General features: G+C 36.5%; 1 protein-coding gene across 4 annotated transcripts in view; it reads right to left on the reverse strand.

Annotated features, from left to right (window-relative positions):
• Positions 1–2,946: 2,946 nt before the first annotated feature.
• LOC135209629 (nucleoprotein TPR-like) overlaps positions 2,947–23,997 on the reverse strand; it is a gene marked incomplete at its 5' end in the record, with an annotated part of 37,297 nt that continues 16,246 nt past the window's right edge. For 2 of the 4 annotated variants that reach the window (XM_064242338.1, XM_064242337.1), the window contains 25 exon segments: positions 2,947–3,516; positions 4,169–4,345; positions 4,783–5,037; positions 5,568–5,684; positions 6,304–7,981; positions 8,133–8,284; positions 8,917–9,034; positions 9,377–9,446; positions 10,160–10,287; positions 10,493–10,552; positions 11,073–11,249; positions 11,957–12,073; positions 16,430–16,483; positions 16,748–16,894; positions 18,225–18,294; positions 18,813–18,919; positions 19,037–19,252; positions 19,438–19,665; positions 19,949–20,115; positions 20,571–20,728; positions 21,623–21,735; positions 21,867–21,993; positions 22,116–22,335; positions 23,339–23,517; positions 23,757–23,980. In XM_064242338.1, coding sequence (XP_064098408.1) covers positions 3,377–3,516; positions 4,169–4,345; positions 4,783–5,037; positions 5,568–5,684; positions 6,304–7,981; positions 8,133–8,284; positions 8,917–9,034; positions 9,377–9,446; positions 10,160–10,287; positions 10,493–10,552; positions 11,073–11,249; positions 11,957–12,073; positions 16,430–16,483; positions 16,748–16,894; positions 18,225–18,294; positions 18,813–18,919; positions 19,037–19,252; positions 19,438–19,665; positions 19,949–20,115; positions 20,571–20,728; positions 21,623–21,735; positions 21,867–21,993; positions 22,116–22,335; positions 23,339–23,517; positions 23,757–23,980 — 5,199 coding nt within the window. 4 annotated transcript variants of the gene reach the window in all.

The following is a 23,997-nucleotide window of genomic DNA, read 5'->3' on the forward strand; positions in this document are numbered from 1 at the left end:
CACACCAGCCATTTATTGCAAATATCCCAATAACAAAATTCCAAATTTTCAGTAATTCTGCAAGTTCTTTAGAATTCCTCAAAGCCATCGCTCTGCACTTTTTCATTTCAGAAATGACATGATAATAGTAGAACGCTGGAATATGGTAGGTTACTGCTTATGCAAAGAATTAAATATGATGTTGATAAAGGAATTAAGGCTGCAACTATGATCAAATTGAATATATACCGTATAGCTATTCCTGTACTTTCTCTCTGAAAGTCATCGTGGGAGGCTGTGTAAAATTCTCGCATTGACTGGCAAGATTATATTAGATATTGGGTTTTGATAACATCTTAAAAATTGTTTTCAGAATCCAGTCCTCAAAATTTTAAGTTGAAGTTAAAAAAAAAAAATATATATATATTTCTTAATTATTTGTTTGTGTATGGTGTTTTTACGTTGCATGGAACCAGTGGTTACTCAGCAACGGGACCAACGGCTTTACGTGACTTCCGAACCACGTTGAGAGTGAACTTCTATCACCAGAAATACACATCTCTAACACCTCAATGGAATGCCCGAGAATCGAACTCGCGGCCACCACGGTGGCAGGCCAAGACCATACCGATCACGCCACTGAGGCGCTAATATATTTCTTAAGAACAAAGGAGAGTTCAGAATGTTAACTCAAAGAGGTCTATTTATATTGTTTTTTGGGAATAATAATAATTCATCCGCCCGTATATCATCTTGGAAGACTATGAAGAGCAATAATGCTCTTTTAAGAGATATGGATAAACTATGACCATCTTGTGTAAACCTTATTTTTAAAGGTACACTTGAAATCTTTAAAATTCTCAAGGACCACTCATTTCTATTGGCTTTCTGCATCTTCTGACTACTTGACCATTCTGGTTTGTTGGTTATGATGCCATTTGCTGCTCAATGAAGGGTATTGATCCTGGCTGCAGGTATCAGGGCCGGGTATTTAGCTTTCCACCATACCAAGAAATAAGTCTGGACTATTAACTTACCTGATAAATCTGGAAGCATACTTTCCCTGGAAACCTAGCAGCCATTAATCTATCTGAAGTAATAAAAGAAATGTTTCTAGCCACCACTGATTTCGAGTAACTGAGATCCTCGACAACTCTGTAGTTTTACATATTTACCCATGTTAAAATAAAATAAAAAACTTATCCTTAAAATTTATTCCGTGGTTGAAATTCCGCGTGGCTACTCCTGTTCTTATTATCAATATTAATCACAGACTCTACAGGCTATTAGGAAAAGACCCACGGATACTCCTTTATTGATATTTGAATAGGGTGTTAAAAGTAATGAATGTAGAAATCCGTACAATTAGTTTTGAAATCCATCACAGTTTTTACGGTACCTTCCCACAACGTTAACTTGATTTCTAGTGTTAATGCCTGACAATACATTTTAAAAAATTCTATACAAATTGACTAACATATGTGAAGAGAACTCACTGCAATGTTATTCACCCATTCGCCGACGCTACATCCCTAAAGCTGAAGGACGTTACCTTCCAGTTTATTATATATATTAAAAAAAAAATTAGTTCTGGCCATCCTCCTTGAAAGGTATGGAGCAGACCAAAGGGGATGTTGGCTTTCCATGTGCCATCATGGTGAATGTGAATTTCTTGAAAAAACTTATCACTTCCTTAATACAGAATTCTCAGAAAGTTTCCATTACTTTTTTCACATGGATTTGTCCAGAAACTATCCCCTTTCTCATGCACTGTTATTGCACATTAACTGACTCGCATTGACTTACCTGGATCAGACTTTAACACAAATATAAACCCACTCACTGACTTCTGCCAAACCATATCACTGGGATGTCAGGGTGCTCGAATTACTGGTAGTAAATTAACATATGCATGTACTGCATTAAAGAAGTAGTCCAGAGGCATTAGTCTGTACTGAAATCTATTGGTTTACTACAAAGGATGGAGCTTAAATTTATATCATATCATACAATACTTTAAAGCTTACATTACCTCCTCAGAAAGTGTTGTTGCAAATCCAGCTTTATTCGCTTCTAGTTAATGAAATCAGATTCTGAGTGCATAGTTCAGATGAGTGATTTTCTTAACATCCTGGATGAAGAATATCGTTGTATCCCAAAACTAATGGATGTGGCAAAGTCAGCTACCCAAAGTAATGCTCAAACTTTGATGGCACATTGCCTTATACAAAGGAAATTAACTTCATAATAGCCCTTGAAGAAGGTCTCCCAATGATGGGCAACATCCAGCCTCAAAACACGAAAGACACTGTAAAAACATTCTAGCCTATAAGGTAATGATACACAGGTAGCTTTACTGAACATTTCCAAACCTCCCTCACATGGGGAGATTGAAATAGTTGTCCGTCATAGATCCTTCAGCACCAAAAATGGTTGTAGTATTCAGTAGACTTCTAAAACATCTTGGAAGAAATTTGAAATGGATGTCCTCCTTACATTTATGCAGTTCAGAAAGTAGGTGGAAGCACCAACACCATTTAACTGACCCCATTGGTCAGGAAATTATAAAGGTCTACAAAAACCTTAAAGTGTTTTGAATATGCCAAAATAAATTAAAGTATCAAAGCAAAAAGAAGTGCTATGTCTGTTCAAATGAGCATTTTCTTGTCAGTCAGTCAATATCCTACTGATAGGTTTTGTTTCCACAATAAGGTGGGCATTCCCCAAATCAAGGATTTGCCCTTGATGGAATTTAAAACAAGATGTTTAGGTGCTGCACTTCCTTTTCCTTGGTATATTATTAGTGACATTCTTTTCGCAATCTTATGGTCAGTCACTTGCATAACAGGTTCTTACATTACCTTGTGACTTTTCACTTCCCATCTTCAAATTTGACCCTTGAATCCTTTTCAGCTATTTTGTCTATAACAATACATTTCTAGCAAAAACAGTAAATGAAAGACGATCCCATCGAGATCTTTTATTTAATGAACATTAAACACCTTGATCTTCACTTTAATGTTTTTAGCACAAATGCAAGAAGTTTAGCACGTTACCAAAGCATAAACACTTTGCTATATCACTTATATTGTAGCCTCAGTGACTTCATGAACATAACATTGAGGCTTTAGAATAGTGGTTCTCTGCTATATGTAATATATACAAAAACTTACATCTTAAATTCATCTTAAAACTAAAATTTACATAAAAAATAGGACAGCCCTAATACAAAATAAGATAATGCTTCAAGTAATTTTCTCATGGTCTTAAACTTACTCTTACCTAAAAAGATAGACAATTTAACAAAAATAGTAAATATCTTCTCATAGAAACTTGCAATAATTCCAAGAAAAAATAAAAGGAAAAGGTCATTTAAAAATATGCAGGTTACTGAAGCTTAATTATGCACTCCACGGTGGAATGTGCCAGGCCTCGAACGTCTTGCCCGTCCGCCATGAGCACCTGCTCCTGCAGCCCTCTCTCTGTTTAGCACACCCCTGGATCCACCACGGCCAGCAAGGGGGCTTCGTCCCGCGCCTGCAAATAGAGAAAAAAATTCTTAACACCTTAAAAATTCCACAATTTCCTTATTACTACTTTATCAAGATCTCATGATGATGAGACTTCACAGTTCTCCTTTATCAATCTGACTAAAAGCATTCAAATAACTACTGACAAACTAATGGCATTAAAATTACTAGTTTTTATGAAAGTGTATAAAAAGGATAGAAATTTGCAAATAAATGAATACCTGTTTACCATAATTCTCAATTTTCCAAAGATAATCAACAATTTGCAGAATGAACAGTGCCACAACCAAATGACTGTTTTCACTGACTTTAATTTGTTAACAGACATCATTTCATTTGGTCTGCCATTTATTGAAGATTAAGGGTTTTACAGACGTTCAATAATCACTGATGGGTATAGCAAAATTTAACCTGTTCATGATAGTTCCAGCCTTTGGTGTATTACAGCTACTCACTTCCTTTTATCCCCACACAAGCAAGGATACATATTTCAACACTTATTACACATTTCAAACAATTACTGGAATGAACGCATTGTGCAACGGTCTTGAATGGTTTCGGAAAGAGAGCATAAATACTTCATGCTTGTAAGAAACTATCCATTACACGAAAAGAGGAAATTCGAACCCCTAAAATTTAACTGATAAGCAACTTCTTACCTCTACGAGCATTCAGTCCTCTTTGGGGATGATCATTCCATGTAATTGGGGTAATTCTACGATTTCGATGACCAGGAATGCTAGAAACTTCTTGTGAGGGTTGACTACTGTCATCACTGCTACCACGTTCCTCTAATTCCCCTTGACTTTGATCCTCACCATGCTCCTCTAAGTCACCTTTTAGAAACAAATAAAATTAGTAAATATAAAACAGTCAACAGAGAAAACAAAAGCAATAAACAGCCTACTTTGAGTGCTCCCACTTATTCACATAACATGGTTACACAAGACAATATAAAAAGCACCCCCAACAGGACTGGGTTGGCTTCCATCCATGTGCCTGAAAGGAGTGACTGCCAATTGTGCTACTGTCGTTAAGATTTCATGACATTATGATTAAGTTTTTAGCTCTGTAAGATTGATGGATTTGCTATGAACAAAGTAACTCATCCCTTTTTGCACAAATGAAAATTGACTAGCATTTCACCCAGTTTATTCTAACATGGTATATTCATACAAACTGTAATAAGAAAATAATGCATGTTTCCAATTATTCTCTGCAGTTTCAGCAAAAAGACTTTTCTAAATTTTTATGAACTTCGTAAGATTCTTACCATCATCATCCCCTTGATCTTCTTCTTCCTCCTCTTCCCCTTCCTCTTCCTCCTCTTCTGCATCTTCCAATTCCTCCTCGTCATCGTCCTCATCGCCATCTTCCACAGCAATGGCCATCGAGTCTGCTTCTGTGAAGTGGTCCTGTGATCCTTGTGAGGCCTCGTCATTTGACTGCTCAGCTCCAGTGATGATGACCGAGGGAGGCTCTCTAGCGGCGCCTCTCCCCTCACTCGTACTCACACCTCCCTCAGTGCCTGAAATTTTCAAATCTTGTAGCAAATTATACAAACAAAAAAAATTTTTTTTTTTCTATTCTTAAGAAATGTTAAAGAACATTACAATTTACCACCCTAACTACTGATTTAGTAATTCATGTACATTCATTACATGGCTCGGTTACCTCATGAAATGACAAATCTTTTAGTTAATTTGTATTTTTCATAACTAACAAACCTTAACATTAGGATAAATCTTCTAGTCTTAATATTAGGATAAATCTTCTAATGTCAGTTGGAAACTGGTTAAGTTAAAAAAAATTGTGTATGGAAGGGACTAATGGCATCCGTGCTTGGTCATGAGTTATGTGGGACCATCCACATATCCCTCGGCAACCCGTGACCATGCCAGTTATTCTTCCAACCCAGGTTAATTGACCCAGCCACACAAAGTCTTTTTGTTTGCCTTGTAAGCTAGTCACGAATAATCTAATACAAATGAATCCAATTACGGAAGCCTTATGTAAAAATAATAAGTGAACCATTTTCAACTAGTTGTTCGTTCATACCTGTGGGTGATCGATGCAAGGGAGTAGTAGGCTGGGATCGATTCCCTTCGTCCAGTTGTCCAAGGTCAATTCTTGTGTCATCTATAAGACCACCCTCAGCCATCTGAGCTAAGCCACCTGCAGAGGATATATTTATCAATCAGTTTATAACACTGTAGTACACACTTGACATTCTCCTCCCTCTTTTATTACATACAAAACAAATGCACATGGATGAATACATATATATTCTTAGTCACATACATGTTGGAGTTATATATTCACAAATATTAAGCATCCCACATTAATATAATATCAAATTAATTTGACCTTAGGATAACTTGCATCCAAGGGGAATAATAACCGTTAGGTGTTTCATCACCAGTGGGATTTGAACGTTCGCCTAGTTTAGAAACAACAATAACCAGTTTACTTCAACCACTGAGCCATCAAGAGAGATCAACTTGATAGCTTAGTAGTTGAAGTCACTGCCTGTCGCCGTCTCTGAACCAGGCAACAATTCAAATCCTGCCAGTGATGAAGCACCTAAAATTATAATTACCCTTGGGTCTAAGTTATTCCCGAGGTATACACAACTAGATATAAACAATATTTGAGGCTTTATATTTATGCATATATATACAGGTACAGTTTAATATAAATAAATGACACAACAGATAAAACACAATATACTGCTACCTGTTAGTAACTAATTCTTCCTTGGACATTAGGACTTAACTAACATAACTACACTTACTTCTTTGAGTTGGATTCGCAATATCAGGATTTGAGCCAAATACGAATCCACTTGAAGGAACCTGGGGAGAGCTTACAGCTTCTGAGAAGCCATCCCGTCTTGGTAGAAAGAGTGTTGGCGTAGATGGAACAATGCTGTCATCACCACCTTCTTCATACTGAGAGAACTGGCTGATAGGTGGCAAAGTTTGACGGCCAACTGCGCTCATCCTGTCCTGACGTACAAATGGTCTGGGTATTGCAAGAACCCGTGAACCAGTCTGAGAGGGAGTCTCACTTCCCTGACTGGATGAAGAAGGCTGACTTGGTCCAGCAGATGGCTGTGGTCTTTCACTCTGTACATCCTGGGATTCAACCTCTCGCCTAGTTCCACTAGAGGCTTCAGAAGCAGCTTCTGCCTCTGCCTCTGCATTTCCCAAGTCCCCCTCTGCTTCCCGAGTTTCCTGTCCAGCTTCAAATCCTTGGCTGGCTTCCCGACTCGAATCGTCATGATCCATATCTTCATCCGAGTCTGTAACCCTAGCTGCCGGGCCACGACTTTCATGATCGACAGGTCCATCGTCGTCTTCCTCGTCATCACCTTGATCGGGATAATCTTCATTCCCATCCTCTTCATCTGAATCTAAAAGAATAACATCGTGACGGGCTTCTTCACTTTTGTCACGGCTAGCATGCGACGACGACGGTCCCGCATCTTCGGACGACATGGCGCCTTCGTCATCAACATGAGGTCGCTTCATATCAGGAGAGGCCTCAGTAGTCGACGTTAACTTCCTTTTTCGAATGCTAACACCAGAGGGACCAGCTGCTTCTTGGGAGCTGAGGGGTGTAACAAGAGCAATAGCTTGGGACACGAGAGCATCAGCAGTTCCTTCCAGGGTCTCTTGCTGTCTAGATAATGGTGTAGTTCCTGGGGACTTCGTTGGAGTCATGGATGAGCCTGATACCCCTGTGGCTGCTGACACTAATGGGGTAACTACTGATGTACTAGCAGTTGCAGGCTGCTGCGCAGAAGTTGCCTTACTACTTACTGGTGACTGAACAGCCACTGATGATGATGGAGCCACAGTAGTTTGCAAACCTGGGGGTTTAATGGAAGAACCTGGTTGACTAACTGTAGACGACTGTGAAGCTGATGACGCTTCTAGAGCTGCTGCCGACTGTGAGACAGATGATTGGCTAACTGATGTGGACTGTGTAGCAGTAAGTGACTGAGAAGACTGAGCTGCTGTGTTTGATGACAATGGGGTAGCTGGAGCCACGGGAGTTGTAAGCGAGGCCGAGGCAGGTGTGGGAGAAACGGTTGCTGTAAGTGTTGACGCTGGTGTAGTAGTTGCAGTAGTCAACAGTGTTGGGGCAGATATGGCTGGAGTTGGAGTGACTGTGGCTTGAGGAAGAGTCACTGTAGATGAAACCATTCCATCACTGTGAGTTTCCAAAGGAGACACAACTACAACTGTCGAGCCCTGTGGCTGGGCTGACCCACCTGATGGTGGTGCCATAGGTCTGATACTTGCAGTTGGTATAGGTCGAGAAGGAGGAACCACCTGTGTGGCCGTCTGTGAGCGTGGAGAAGCAGAAGGTGCCACAGGAGCATTCATGGGTTTAATATTAGCTGTGGGAGGAGGTTCAAACCCACTTTTCTCGGAAGACACACCACTTGTTGATGGCTTTGACGTCTGAAAAAAAAGGTACTTTAATTTTTCAAACTTATAAAAATGTCAGTCAATCACACAACACGTCATTAATGTGATAACAATTATATAGGTTAGCTTTGGTTAGTTAGTTTAGGCAGAGGTTAGGTTAGGTTGGGTTTAGTTAGCTACATACCACAGCTGCCTGTTTCTGGAGATTTTCTATTTGACGCTGCTGCATCTGTAACTTCTTATTCAGCATTTCCACCTCCTTGGCATTTTGATCACGCTCTTTTTCATACTGAATAAGGCGGCTTTCAGATGCCTGCTTCTTACTTTGAGATTCCTCTGGAAAAAAATAAAAATGGTCAGAGTAAGATAGACAATATAACTTCAAGAAAAAAAAAAATGAAAAAAAATTCTGAAAAGTACTGAGGATATGAATACTAATTCTATTTTTCACAATTCCACTCATCATGTATATGCTCACAATTGTGTTTGTGGTCTACAAGTGTCCCTAGACTTAACAGTTTGTTGTCTAACAGGAAATAAGAATGAAAGTCTCAGGGGAAATGCATCACCTGGAATCTTAGGTATCAGGCATCTTGGTCCAGCTAAATGATAACAGTAAAACGTTAATTTATCCTGAGAATAAAGCTTCTCAATAGTCATCAGTCTTTTTAATGTTTAGTGTATACAATATTTTACTAGTTTTGTTATTTCTCTTTTATCATACAAAAGCATGGAAGATGAAAAACACATTTGTATTCTTTCAGGTCGAATATTTCTGTATGCAAGCCAATAAAAATCTTCCACAAACTCTTAACTGTTTAAACTTCAAGATCTATAACTGCAAACCTGGAAGGAAAGTCCACCAACTAAAAATCTACTAAATCACTCGCCCAAAATCAGAGCTCCGACTGACAAGACATCTATGTGCTCTGTAACAATATGTACAAAGATTTACTTTTAATGCTCACCTAATCTCTTGGTCAAATCTGATATGTGCAACGAAAGCATTTGTGACGATTGTAACTCACGCTTCTTAGCCTCAAGCTCAGCACGGAGTTTAGAAAATTCTGCGTCTTTCCTAAGTAGCTGGAATTGTATAAAAATTAAGACAAATTACAAGGTAGAAATGTTATAATTTATTTACGGTACTGTTAGCTCAATATTTATGCACTGACACACAAACAACAGGCCATAAGACAATTTTAGCATACAAAAAGGCCTTTCATAACTGAAATGACTAAGATTAAAGTGTACCATGTAGCTTAAAAAGTGTATTTTGATTAGTCTCAATTCTGAGATCCACAATTTTCTAAACTTGGATAAAACTAAAGCACTAAATCCTCTACGGGAATACATTTGTCTTCTGAAAAACTGGAATTCCATTAAAATTTGAACCTGCATTAGGCTACTGTAAACCTCTCAACTTACTTGTGCTTTGAGGTTCTGTCCTTCACTTTCTTTAGTTGACAAATTTTCCTTCAATGTAGTTATTTCTTGCCTGGGGAGTAATGGTTTAGTAATCAGTAATCAAGTAAAACCAATTAACAAATACAGCATTTTCTATGAAAAACAGCAAATTTGCCTTTTCCTGACAAGTCAATCGGAGTAGCATTCCAAGTGCTCTAAACTAATACAAAAATAAACATGACATTTCTCTTTCAATATCTCCACATTAGCTATGCTGCTAAAAAATTAAGTTGCTTCATGAATTCTATATACACTCCTTCAACAGTAATGATTCAACTTCTAACTTCAAGGGATATTTCAGTATTTCATTATACTAATAGGAAACTGAGACTTGCATTCCACATAAAAAAGTAATGCAGTACATAATTGTATGCCGCTTGTAAGCTTGTAAGAATAAATCATAAGAATTACAAGCTGCTTGTAAGCTTGTTAAAAGAAATTATAATCACAACCATTGATGTATGTATTCTCTGACCATACCACAAAACATTTTTGCCATGAAAACAAGCATCATAGGGCAAAGAAACAAGTTTGTTTCATTTGATGATAATGCAGTGCATCCTACACTGGATGGCTATTTGGAAATAAAAGTTGTGTACCGTGACCCTTACATAAGTCACTTTAAAATTACGGCATCAAAACCAATCTATTCATCAACAGGGGTACTTTCTTGAAACCAATTCTAGCATAGCATTTCTTGGGAACAAAAAAATTATAAACTATTTTTACACAAATAGTACTCACTGGAACTTCAAACATTCTTCTTCCGTACTCTCCTGTTTCTGACGTAACGAGTGAATGCTCACTTCTAACTCCTTCACTTTCTCAACAGTAGGCTGTACCATACCTTCCTCACCCATATCTGGAGCTCCCTAAAGTAAAATTGCCATATATTAATGAAAATGACAAAGTTATCATAAAAATACACTTCATTGCATTGCCCCACTTCATACATTTGAAGGCCAATGAACTTATTATGAAAATTTAGAGAAACACTACAATATCCAACCAGACCAACTATACAATATGAAAATAAAGGAACAAAATGAAGAGATAATGCAGAGAAAAGCAACTTACTGGTGATGCACTCATGCTGCTTTCCGCTTGTCGTTTGTATTTGGTGGCAATCTTGCGAAGCTGCAACATAAAATATTCCAATGACTGACTTTCTTAGTTTAAAATGATTCAAATACTGTACTTTTCAAATTACTGACCAACAAGAAAGTTACAAAATACTAAATCTTTAACTTTTCTAACTGAAAACAATGCCTGAATGTGTTGGGTGAATCTTCAACCCTGAAACCAGTAATTTAAGATGGGTCATGAGATTCATCCATAGTTTTACACTACTCAATCTGAGCGTAAGTTGTCTCCATGTACATTCCCTGTAGGGAATTCCGTTTATAGCAACTTTACTGAATTAGTCAAGAGAATATATCTACCACAATGCCTATGGCACTACACATTATAATCCTCTTTTTGTTGTGGGACACTTGAGTTGTTCATAAGCTCATGTCACTCTCCCAGTCCACCTTTTGTAACAATGATGTTTAACAATGCCCCAATAATTTCTAGTGTTTCTCCATTTTTCCACCTGTTGTGTATGTCTTTTTTCATATTAGTAAACTAATTCATTTAACACTGTCACACTCCTTACCTGTACAGCCTGCTTTTCAAAGTTTTCAGCCTTTGCACTGATTTCAGCAATCTTTTGTTTGGCATCCTCCACCTGGGATTCAATTTCTTCCTTCTCTTTTCTTGCAATCTCCAGCTGGTGACGCAACTGATCTTCTCGTCCCTTTGATTCCAATGCCTGCTCTCTGTTTTCTTGTAACTAATACAAGATATAATATTAGTGACACAATTATACTCATTTTTATATAACACTAAGTTTCATGCGGCTATCCAAGCCTTGTACTTCTGTCAAAATGAAAGAAGTGCAAAAAATTAAACAACTCACTAGCACTTCTTTCCATTCACTTTTTAAAATTAAGTTTTTATTTTTCAATTCATTATTAAAAGAATTCACAATCAAGAAAAATGTATGAAAATCAGAAATAGTTTTGGGAAGGAATGATAAATAATAAGAAATGACTTGATATACTTCCTATACTCAAAATTCATATGGTTCACTTTTGTTTTAAAAAAGTACAAGTAAAACATATTCAGTTGTAAACTGCTACAATGACAATGCACAAATACGAATGATATAGCTAAATACATACAAAAATAAAATAATTCTAATTACTCAATATGTATACAGTACTATTTACTTTACAGACAGGTGATTTTCCAATTGTTGACAACAGAAATTAATAGATTTTGTGACCATTACTTAAATGATCATTTACCTATTGGGATCTACAAACTACAGTATAATGGAAAAGAAAATTTTGTAGAAATCTAAGCATTCTGTAAACCATACTCTTGCCATCAAGGAAATAATGACCACTGCAAAATATCAATTTGTCCTCCAAGTGAATGCAACACATTTGTGGTAAAAGCATTAATATTTTCATATTTCTCAGGTACACTACAAACCTGCTGCTTGTCTTGCGTGAATTGTTCCTGTAGCTTCCTCATTTCCTGCTGATGGTTAGCCTCTGACTGCTGTGCGCTTGCTTCCAATATGCGCACACGTTCTTGAGTTTGTGCAAGCTAGAGACAACAGTTTCTATTAGATGAGTTGGACTTTTAAATGTTAGCCTTACTTAATGGGTTAAGGATTAGAAAGCTGAGCTAGATACCGATGCAAGATCAGTTAGCTAACCGAAGTAATAAATTCAGGTACAGACAAAGAGGAGGAAGCCCTGCACCCTACAACAACTGCCATATTATCAGTAAAAAGAGTTACACCCTCGACACAAATTTCTTACTCCACTACTTAAATACTTCATAAGAATGTGATTTTAGATGTCTTACACAAGGAGTCCTTAAAATTACCGTTTTAGCATGCATCAAAAATTCATATGTAAACATACATCATCGTCTCTCTTATATCATCACTATTCACTGAAGCACAGCCCTGTACATAATGCTACATATGCCTGGAAGCACAGTTTTGTTGAGCTTGACTGTTAGTATATTTTTTTGTAAAAGGACCTGAACACTGAATTTCTGTTTGATTTCCATCTTTTCACCATACTTAAAATTTCTTTTTAACCCTTAAACGCCAAGCGGCTATTTACCAAAGTGTCTGTCGTATGCCGGCGGCGTCCGGGAGTAGCGCCGAAGCGGATTTTTTTTTTTTTTAATCGCAGCACGCTTAATTTTTAAGATTAAGAGTTCATTTTTTTTTTTTGCCATTGCCTGAAGTTTAGTATGCAACCATCAGAAATGAAAAAAAAAAAAATCTTTATCATATATAAATATTGGAATATATGACAGCACAAAAAAATTTTTCCATATATAATTGTATACAAATCGTGCTGTGAGCAAGACGGTTTAAGCTAATGAGTTAATTTTTGTTGTTGTATTGTACACTAAATTGTGATGATTTTGGTATATAACAAATTGTAAAACAATCAAAGCAACACAGAGAAAATATTATCACAAAATGATGCATGAATTCGTAACGCACGGACATAAAAAATGTTTTTTTTCCAAAAATTCACTATAATATTGTGCTAGAGACTTTCAGTTTGTTGCAAAATGAAGGTAATTGATTGAATATTACTAGACTGTAAGTGTTTTAGCTTACAATTGCAGTTTTTTACCATTTCGGTCGAGTTAAAGTTGACCGAAGGTCAAATTTTTTCTATTTATCGTGATTTATATGAAAATATTTCATATATAAAACTTTAGGTAATGGCTAATATAAAACAGTACTAACATTACGACAAACTGAAGAAAGAATTTCCGAGATTTTCGGCAGTTACCGCGCACGGACGTAAGGAAAGTGTTTTTCAAAAATTCACCATAAATCGAAATATTGTGCTAGAGACTTCCAATTTGTTGCAAAATGAAGGTAAATGATTGAATATTACTAGAATGTAAGAGTTTTAGCTTACAATTGCGAAATGGTCAAGTCAAAGTTGACCGAAGGTTGAAATTTTGGCACTTATCGTGATATGAAAATATTTCAAAACTGATATAAGCTACAACCATGGGTTGTTTTATGTTGTATTCTACATGAAATTGCGCACATTTTCATAAATAAAACTTTATGTAACAGCTAATATAAAAGGGTGCAAAAATTACAACAAAGCGACGAAAGAATTTGATATTTTCGGCAGTTACCGCTCGGACGTAAGGAAAGTTTTTTCAAAAATTCACCATAAATTGAAATATTGTGCTAAAGACTTCCAATTTGTTGCAGAATGAAGGTAAATGATTGAATATTACTAGAATGTGAGAGTTTTAGCTTACAATTGCATCTGTCTACTATTTTGGTCGAGTCAAAGTTGACCGAAGGTTGAAATTTTGGTACTTATCGTGATTTATATGAAAATATTTTAAAATTGATAAAAGCTACAACCACGGGTTGTTTTTAGTTGTATTCTACATGAACTTGTGCACATTTTCATATATAAAACTCTATGTAACGGCTAATATAAAACTGCAAAAATTACGACAAAGTGACAAAAGAATTTGAGATGCGTTGCTGGTACTTTTTAGTGTGAGAAGAAAGAAATTTGCACATGCGTGCCTGGGTCACTCTTGTAAACAAAACAGCAGCATGATCAGTGAACTCCCAGCATTCCTCAAGGCATGTGATTTCAAATTTTTTGCAAACTAGGCCTATACCTATTTTTCCGAGAATATTTAAAAAACTTTTTGTAGTCGACGTACCATACGTCCGATTAGCACCCGACAGACAATTTTAGTCTATGTATAATATGTCCAATAGGCGTTTAAGGGTTAATATGCCGACCATCAAACATTTGCTTAAAGTGAAATACCATTGTTCACAAAGGATACCTTGGATGCTTTGCTTGGTTAATCATATGGATTTTCTGCAAAAATGACAATTATTTCTCGCTCTTTTGTGTTCCATGTCACAAAGAACTGTCATACTGTACTGGTCCTGAATAAGACTTAATATATCTGTATGAATGAAAATAGCTGTCACTTTCAGAAGTGAAGTCAATGAAAGAGTAATAATTCAGCTTTTATTCTACAACTATAAATGTGAAGGAAGAGAGAGAGAGAGAGAGAGAGAGAGAGAGAGAGAGAGAGAGAGAGAGAGAGAGAGAGAGAGAGAGAGAGAGAGAGAGAGGACATGGCCTCACCAGAATGTTTTTTTTTCTATTTAAATATTAGTATCTTACTTGTATTTTATATTTTAGTCAGGGTCATGAATATTTCTTTTTCCTCATGGTGTGGTTGCATTTCCCAAGGGATAGCCAACTCTCTTATTACAAATACAAATTACATCATCAGTACCATGTTCTAACTTTGCTGCATCTTAATCAAATTAAACATAACCAGTCAGCTATACTCAACACGAAAAAAATAACTACATTAAAGATAATCAGAGCTAACATTAAGTGACACATACTGACATACTGCATCAGCTAAGTACGCACTACTGTTTACTGTGCTTTTGTCTATTTCAAAATACAAACTACAATTACTTACAGCTGTGCTGAGAATTTATTTTAAAAAAATATTTCCATACCTGACTAATTTACATAAATACTACTGGCCATTATTGTTGAAAACTGAATGGTTGGCAACCATTAGCATTTTTAAATGTATAGACTGCATTTGGGGCAGTCTACAGTACATAGTCTTGAAATTTGTGGCACATCACAAAATTTAGATCTGTTATTACATACATTTTTAACAAACTTATTTACTAAAAACAGTCTTTAACTAAGTGGAATGCAGGTGCACGAACCTCAGCATTGAAAAGATCCCAATCAGCATGCTGGTCTTTCCATTGAAGCTATTTTCATTCTCCTGTTTACTAAAAACAGATTTGAACATAACTGATCTCTTACTGACTTGGCTCCTTCATAACAGACACAAGGATGCCATGATGTGTTTGACTGGCCATGACTCCAGTCTACATTACAAGACCAACTTCTCAGGTCATCATCATTCGTGGCTGCTCAAGTGCCATCTTACACAAGAATGCTCTTCTCAAGCCATGGAATCCATTACCAGGCATGCCCTGGCTTCCTCCAGACCTTATTCCACCAATGGCCAGGAAACCATGTACTCTCCTGAACTGGCAAGAATAGGTTCTTTGTACCCACCATTCCTTGCTACATTCAAGTTCGTCCTCCAAAGAAATAGTAAGGCTTTGCTTTGCTCTCTTTTGGTCATATGTCAATGCTGAATGACACTATACACGCACTGCCTGATCAAACATCATTATGAAGACCTCTCTGGTTTGTAAACAAGATTCCTGTGTGCTACTGACCATGTGGTTCCTGACCTCTTCCTGCAGGATTTTGGTTCAAATTTTAGGATAGAAGTTTGCTTCAAACACCACAGGAGATATCATAATTAACTTGAGTGGCTACAGCCTTCTCCTTATTGCTGTTTACCTGTGCTGTTTCCTGACAGTCACCTCAGAGCCAGTGTTTGTCTTCTAGTCAGAACCAACAATCAAACAGCATAATAATATATTGGGTCTCATTCATGCATGAACCACTGAGCTGGCAGGCACGTGCACTGGGATCTTTCCGTCAGATAGTTTGCTTTATGCACCTGGATGATCTCCAAACAGTTAAAGACTATTTTTAGATTAAGGAAAAGTATATAAAGTTGTTTGACTATAATACTGGCTAAGATGGGGGTGACAAAGGACATAACACTTGTGAAAAAGAATGCAGACTGTAAGCATAGAATATTTAATGTACATTTGGGCCTCTACTTGGACATGATGGAAAGTGTGCATGTATACATTCTAAGCTAATAGTTTACTTATCTATACATACTACCGCCCAAATTATTTAGATACGAGATCTAAGAGCTAAAACATACAAAGTTGGACTGAGACAATGCCAAATTATAAATTTTTACAGTAAATAAGACTTTTTACCACAACACAAATTTACATACCTGCTGTTGAAGTCTTGTTCTCTCTAGATTCAGCTTCTTGGTTTCATCTGCCAACTGATGACAAATTGAAGAATAACTAAACAAGATAACCTCCACCAGTTCTTGAATAACATTCCAAATACTTTCAATGGATTTTTAATTTTCCACCCACTGTATGTCCAACAACCCCTTCCCATATGTTATTAGAAAGCAAATATAGCATACAATAATTGATCAGAAACCTTTCTCAAAAATAATTTTCATTTCTCACACGACTCTTTAGTTATGCAATCAAAAAGTTTAAAAGTGTTATAAAAAAAGTACATAAACTTTTCCTACCTGCTGCTGAATGCGTGCTTTCTCCATAGCGGTTTTCCTGACTTCTTCCCCTAATTTTCGAGCCTCCTCACGAGATGACTGGAGCTGACTATTGAACTGGTTCTTTTGTGCAATGGTCATCTGAAGACTCTTCTGAACTTGCTGAAGCTGGAAAAAAATAGGCAAATAAAAAAAAAAAAAATACAAACTGAGGAAACACCAATAAACACATAGGATACAGAGAACAAAAGGTGTCTGACGTACATATTATCAAACATTCAACTCACATAATTCAGATAATAACTGCTCCTAACCTACTTAAATCTATCTAGACTACTTTATTGTATAAAATAGTTATATAAAAAATATCTAAATATAGTATGAAAAAAAGATATAAATGAGAACGAGGCACAGGACAGAAATCGATGGAGACGACTCATTAGCAATGGCGACCCCATATAAAAATGGGTTTAAGCTAGGAAGAAGAAGAAGTATGAAAAACACTTTCAAGGTATTTTACTCAATTAAAAGTCTATGCTAAGCAAAGGAAAATTCTATCTTTCTACAATCAGGAACACTAGTGTTGATACAAAAAACTAACGAATTTATGAATCTCAACAGCACTTCAACCTTTAGCATTTTGCATACCACATAAAACTGCAAATGAAAACGGGATGCAATTCACTAGTTTCTGTGCACCAAATAATTTGGTAATTGAAGGTAACCTTTTCCAACAAAAACACAAACATAAATACACTTGGACATCTCCAGATGACAGTCAGAGAGACCAAGCAAATCACAGATTTTAATGACAAGAATGAACACAGGAATGCCAGAAGTTACAGAAAAGCAGATGGTGGCAGTAGTCACCAACCAGTCACTGCCACAATGAAGTTAAAATTAACAACACTCAGCAAATAATTTGACAGGTATCAATCAATCAATAAGGACTGGTGTAATATCAAGAATGAATATCAAGCTACTGGAAGAGAAATATTGCAAATGTGGTAAAAAGATGAAAGCTCCGATACTGGATAAAACCTGGGATACACTAAGAAAATACAAAAGCAAAAAGTACATGGAGATAAATTTCAGAGAGGAGAGAAATAGACAGTAGTATATGCTTAGTACTCAAGTCTATATGTGACACTAAACAACGATAGAGAACAGATGAGAAGGAATATATGGAAAAACAGGCTGATGAAGTTGACAATGCAAGTATACTCAAGGAGCTGGGCAGCTCGGTGAGAAGACACCAAAGGTAGCAGAGATAGGACATATAGGGCAAAAAGCAAAGCAACTGAGACCAAAGAGATATTGCATCTAAATATGCAATGCACACGTTGAGCAATAACCCCTATGGGGACACAAAAGACAAAAGTTCTTGATAGTCATGGGAACGAAGCTAACCAAAGTGTAAAGTTTGTGGTAGTGACGTTAAATGTATGTTCTGCCAAAGCAACACCGAGAACGAACTACTGTCAAGATCTTTACTTACCTGTAGTTTTAATTTTGATAATTCATTTTCCTTTGCCTGGAGTGACTTCTGTTGTTCTGCAAAGTTTTGTCTGGAAACAAAAAAGATTTGCTTTACAGAAAAAAAGACAAACAAGTTAGTCAAATTATTTTGATGGCATGAAAACTTAATGTACTAAATAGTTCATTATAAATGGGTTATAGTTCTTCACTCCTAACAGCATTTCTAATTTGCAGAGATACGCAGCTCTTGATTTCTTTATTTCACTTCTTTAGCTGTTATTATTGAGACTTGATAAGTGGTTATCTGGTTAAAATATTAGTACATATTACCTTACTAATTTCTTTACAAAAAATCTTTATAACTATGCAGTTCTTGAAAGTTCAGAGGATATGTTAGCAGACATATACCTACTTAATTTTTATTGTTTTTCAATTAACTCTTGCATGTTCAGCACACTGCATATACAGTATGATCATGAGTACAGCTTGTCAATAATGTCTATGCTGCCAATCAAGAAAACCTGAATATAACAGTTCTTCAATTGTATGTGAAGAAATGATGACATGCCTAATAATAATACTATACTAATAATAATAATATACTTACTGAAGCTTCATGAAGTCCTCTGGCTTAGCATGATTCAGTTTTTCAACTAATTCCTGTGTTCTCTTCTTATACAGGTCTTTCTCACTTTCCATGCTCTTCTTCTCCAACTGAAAATACAAGTTCAATTAGCATCAACGTAAAAAACAAAAAATATAAGCTGGCAGTAAAGCAAAACACATTTATATGCAACAAAGAAACAACTACAAGAAAAAGAACTCTCTCACCATTAATGCTTCTATCTTATTCAAGCTGGATTTATGTCTCTCATTAATTGGTTCAATCTGTTTCTCCAAGACCTCACACTTGGCCTTGTATTCTTCATAGAGGCTTTCAAGCGATTCCTTTTCTTCTCGCAGCAGTCGATTGCTGTCTGCCAGAGCATCGACAGTCAGTACTTTTCGCATTAGTTCACCATAGTTACTGGCACTCTCCAATGATGCCTGAAAAAATTGGGGGTGATGATGTGTCTTTTCTCCTCTGATGCTAAAAGAAATTTGCATTACATGGCATTCAAGACATAATACAAACTTACAAACTTATTCATTCATTTGTTTAAAAACAATAACACTGGTACATATAAATTAAAAGATGCTTCAATGAAACACAAGTACGTTCTCGTTCATACCTTATTCTTCTCCCTTTCTTCAGCAAGATTCTTCTGAACATCTTGAATCTGAGTTTCCATCAGTTTCTTTTGGGCAACCAGTCGTTGCGTCTCTGCTTCTGCCACCTCATACTTTCCAGCAGCAACATCTCTCTCACGCCGCAGGTATTTAATAACTTCACGAAGTTGATCTGAAGTACGAGCCTCATCTTCTGAAATTGATATATTTGCAGCATCTCCTGCTGGCAGCTGAAAGAAAATTCCAATAAGAATGAAGTTTGCACAGTAAATGCATGCTTATAATAGGCATATCCTACAAAACCAGTATATTTTGAACACAAAGGCTTTAACAAATTTACACACACATAATGATCAATTCAAGTTCAATTGTTATGTGCAGCTTTAAGCAAATACATTAAAAATTATGAATCTAACTGTACTGAACATTATACAAGAAACTAAGCCAGCATTGCTCATTAGATACTAGAGGCCTTTGGAACAAAACCTAGAATTTCAGAAGTATAAAACTTACTTCTGTAGATGACAGTTTGGCTTGAATAGCTGCCATTTTATCAGAGAGCTGGGTGAAATTATCCAAGAGTGCTTTGTTCTGCTCTTCCAACTCATGCGCTCGTACCATCAGGTCTTTGTTTTCCCGACGCAATATATTTTCCCGCTTCTCAAACCCTAGGCGAGTATCTGAAAGAGAAAAACGTGAAATGGAATGGAATGTAAAATTGAGGCTAAGGCCATTCAATGCTGAAAGGGAAATTGAGAGTGAAAAGGTTTTCAGGGTGTAATAGGAGGAAGACCTTACAGTTAAACAGTGAAACACTGTTAGGAGAGGAGAGGGTGGGGGCAAGTAAGTTGGAAGAAAGAGAACATCAACGAGGTTGCAGCTAAGGGCCAAACGGATTCTGCAAGAACCTTAATTAATGCCTACAGTACACTGCATGAGGTGCACTGACAACACTATCCCCTTGAGAGAGAGAGAGAGAGAGAGAGAGAGAGAGAGAGAGAGAGAGAGAGAGAGAGAGAGAGAGAGAGAGAGAGAGAGAGTAATGAATAATCATGTTGAAAATTGTCTCTTTTAAGATAGAATTCTTACCTCAGAAGTTTTCATATTTTAAAAACACGAAAACTGGAATGCTTACCCCTCACAGCTTCTTCGGCTTTGATTTTTGCTGCAGTAACTTTCTGCAATTCAGAGTCAAATTCAGCTTGTCGCTTCTTCAACTCCGCCAAAGTCTTCAAATCCGTACCATGTAACATTACTTCTCTCTCATACTTATTCTGCACTTCTACAGATTGTCTGAAACAGCAAAAAACCCAGATCAAGCACTACTGCACCACTCTCACAAAGGAATTATCTGAAAAATCTGTACAATATATATATATATTTTTTTTTAGCCCTTACAATGAGTAACCAGGCATGATGCAACAGAAATAACAGAAATATGATCATGAGAGTGGGTTTAAAATTAAATAAAATAATAAACCTCCCATTAAATGAGTGGCACTCAAAGTGGCCAAAGAGATTTCCTATGAAACAATCCAACATCACCATCACCCAAAAATATATCACTTATCCTCACGGATAATCTACCAAAATGACAAATCTTTAATCAATTCGTATTTTTCATAACTAACACACCTGAAGTCTTAACATTAGGATAAATCTAGCACTAACTGGAAAACTGGTAAAGTTAACAAAATTGTGTATGCAAGACTATTAATGTAAATACATATATATTACACTTTGCAAGTTAAAAAACCTTCTAAGACAGAAAGCATATCTCAGACAGTAAATCTAATTCTTTATTATATTAAACAAAATCTTTCAATTATAATTCCCAATTTACATAGTCTTGGTCCACAGGATTTTTTTTTCATAAACCAGAATTCTGAAAAAGTTTCAAAGCAACAAATCAGAAAACTGACACGAAATCTTAATCTCAAATTTGGGACTTCACACAAAGTAACAGTAAAACTCCTACATTTCATGACGACGTTATTAATCTGAAATTGGATAAAAAGTAATTTGCATGTACTTTCAGTCCAGCTGACTCTGGTAGTCTGAAAGATAAACAATTTTTTAATTTTTTCCCCACAGACGTGTTTTTGATGCTGCAACCTCCCCCTTAAAAATACACTGCTGAAAGCCTTACCATTTATGAAAGCATGACAATTTTGTGATTATACTTACTCATGAAGCTTTTGTGCCTCCTTCCTTGCCCTTTCTTCTTCTTCCTTGGCTTTTTGGAATGATTCATTGGCATCCTTAAGCCTCTTCTCTGATGCTTGCAACTCATCCTTGCTCTAATAAAAAGCAAAAACTTATTACTCACAATTGTACACAAAAGTATCTACAGGTTGCTAACATTCAAATTCTCATTCCTCCTGATTTATGCATTCAACCTCTAGCAACTTGCAACTTGAGAAAAACCCACCTCGTCAAGCATAGTTTGTAAACGGGCCTTTGTATTTTCACTGTCTGAACTTATAGCTGACAGTTTACTTTGTAACCTGGTTATCATTGCTTCCATCTCATCTCTCTCTTTCTGCATCTTAATGAACCTGAAAATGAATTGAAACTCACAAACGCTGACAATACTGAGGGCTTTATATATAACAAAGGTATTCCACAACTACTGCAAAATGTAATGCATGAAGTTCAAGGATAATTAGGAAAAACTTACTGCTCTTGAGTAACTTTAAAAGAGTCGCCAGAATCCTTCAATTGCTTTTCTTGCTGCTTTGTTACATTCATTAACTCACTAATTGTCTTCTTGGCATCATCCAGGTTTCCTTGCAAGGATGTGACTTTTGCTTTCTCTTCATTAAGCTGCACCTGCAAATCTCGCAACTGGGGCCCACCCAACCTAATGGTAGAGCCTCCTGAAGCGCCAGGGCTGCTGCCTGAAAAGTGCAATGTGATTAACTTGTTTTACTTTATCTGTACATAAACTTTACAAAAGACAACAGGCTGATCAGCACTTGCAAAATAACACAATTGCAAAATAACACAACACTGAAAAGTTGTACGTTGTTCCAAAAGTGTTCTTATATTGTCATAAACATTATTATTATAAATTATTATCAACATTATAAAATATTAAAGAAATCAGTGCGCCACTTCTAAACTTATAAGGATTGCCCAAAGGAATGGTTCTTAAATGAATGGCAATAATTTGAGCGAGGTACATTATCTATACCTATGTACAGATATGGTAATGGGTTGAGTTGAATATAAAATTCAGGCCAGAGGCCAAGCACTGGGACTGATGAGGTCATTCAGTGCTGAAATGGAAATTGACAGTAAAAGGTTTGAAAGGTGTAACAGGAGGAAAACCTTGCAGTTGCACTATGAATCTAGTGTTAGGAGAGAGTGGAAAGATGAAGGAGTATATAAAAGGAGGTACAGTAAAAGGAACGAAAGTGGTTGCAGCTAGGAGCTGAAGGCACGCTGCAAAGAACCTCAAGTAATGCCTACAGTCCACTGATGGAACTACCCCCATATGGGGGATATGGTCTCTCTTCACAAATTGAAGAGATTCAATAAAAATCCCAAGGATAGCTAGAAGGAAAGAGCAACTAATGAGGCTCTTATCTAAACAGTCTGAAGATCAAAAATGAGGGAGAGAACAGGAGGGACATAGACATAACTATAGCTTCACAAAGCAGTCGAGGACCATGACCACACAGACCTCAAGGGATGACAGGATACTAACAGGTGAGTGGGTAGTACCCTACTATTCCCTTGCCATGTACCGACTAACCACCTTGATGCCAAGCTACAAAGTTCATCAACAGCTGGCACTGAGAATACTTAAATATAATGATGGTACATATTTTTGTCTGAAAATTAGTAATTATTACTTGAAAAGAAAATAAACAAAGATTATAAATCTCTAAATCTCACCTATCAAAGGACTCCTTGGTCTCAGCACTGGCGAAGTGATGGGTGTTCTTACACGTTCCTGAGTTTCTTTCAGTCTTGATTTGAGTGTCATAATCTCAGCTTTAGCATCCATGACCTGTTTGGTCAAGTTTTTGTTTTCACTCTGGAGGTTCTTCAATTGACCTTCAGCTATGTTCAACCTTAAAACAAAACAAAAAAAATTACATGAAAATGCTGCGTTTAGTCTTTAGGATATATTTTGCATTACAGTATTCACATGGTGAAAAACAATATTTCAAAATTTTTCTTCCCTGGCCGATACTTTTTTTCTTTTTACCGTACGTTCTCTTACTTTGTATTTCTTAATTTGATAGCTGTAAATGCAGAACTATTAAAACATGACAACTGTAATTGGAATACAATATAACTTAAAACTTACTTAGACTGGGCTTCCTTAAAATCGGTGTTTGTTTCCAATTTTGCTTGAAGTCGGGAACATCTTTCTGTTAATTCAGAAACTTGGTTCTCCAACCTCATAGTTTTTTCACTGTCATTCCTCTCTAAGTTGTTCTTAATCGATTCAATATTGGCAAGGACTATTGCCTGGGATGACTGGTTACGCGTTATGCTCTCTCTTTCTGCCAGCAGTCTTGCTTCAGCTTCCTGTATAATAAATGATA

Source organism: Macrobrachium nipponense, chromosome 38 (genome assembly GCF_015104395.2).
Source record: "Macrobrachium nipponense isolate FS-2020 chromosome 38, ASM1510439v2, whole genome shotgun sequence".
NCBI classification, from domain to species: Eukaryota; Metazoa; Arthropoda; class Malacostraca; order Decapoda; family Palaemonidae; genus Macrobrachium; species Macrobrachium nipponense.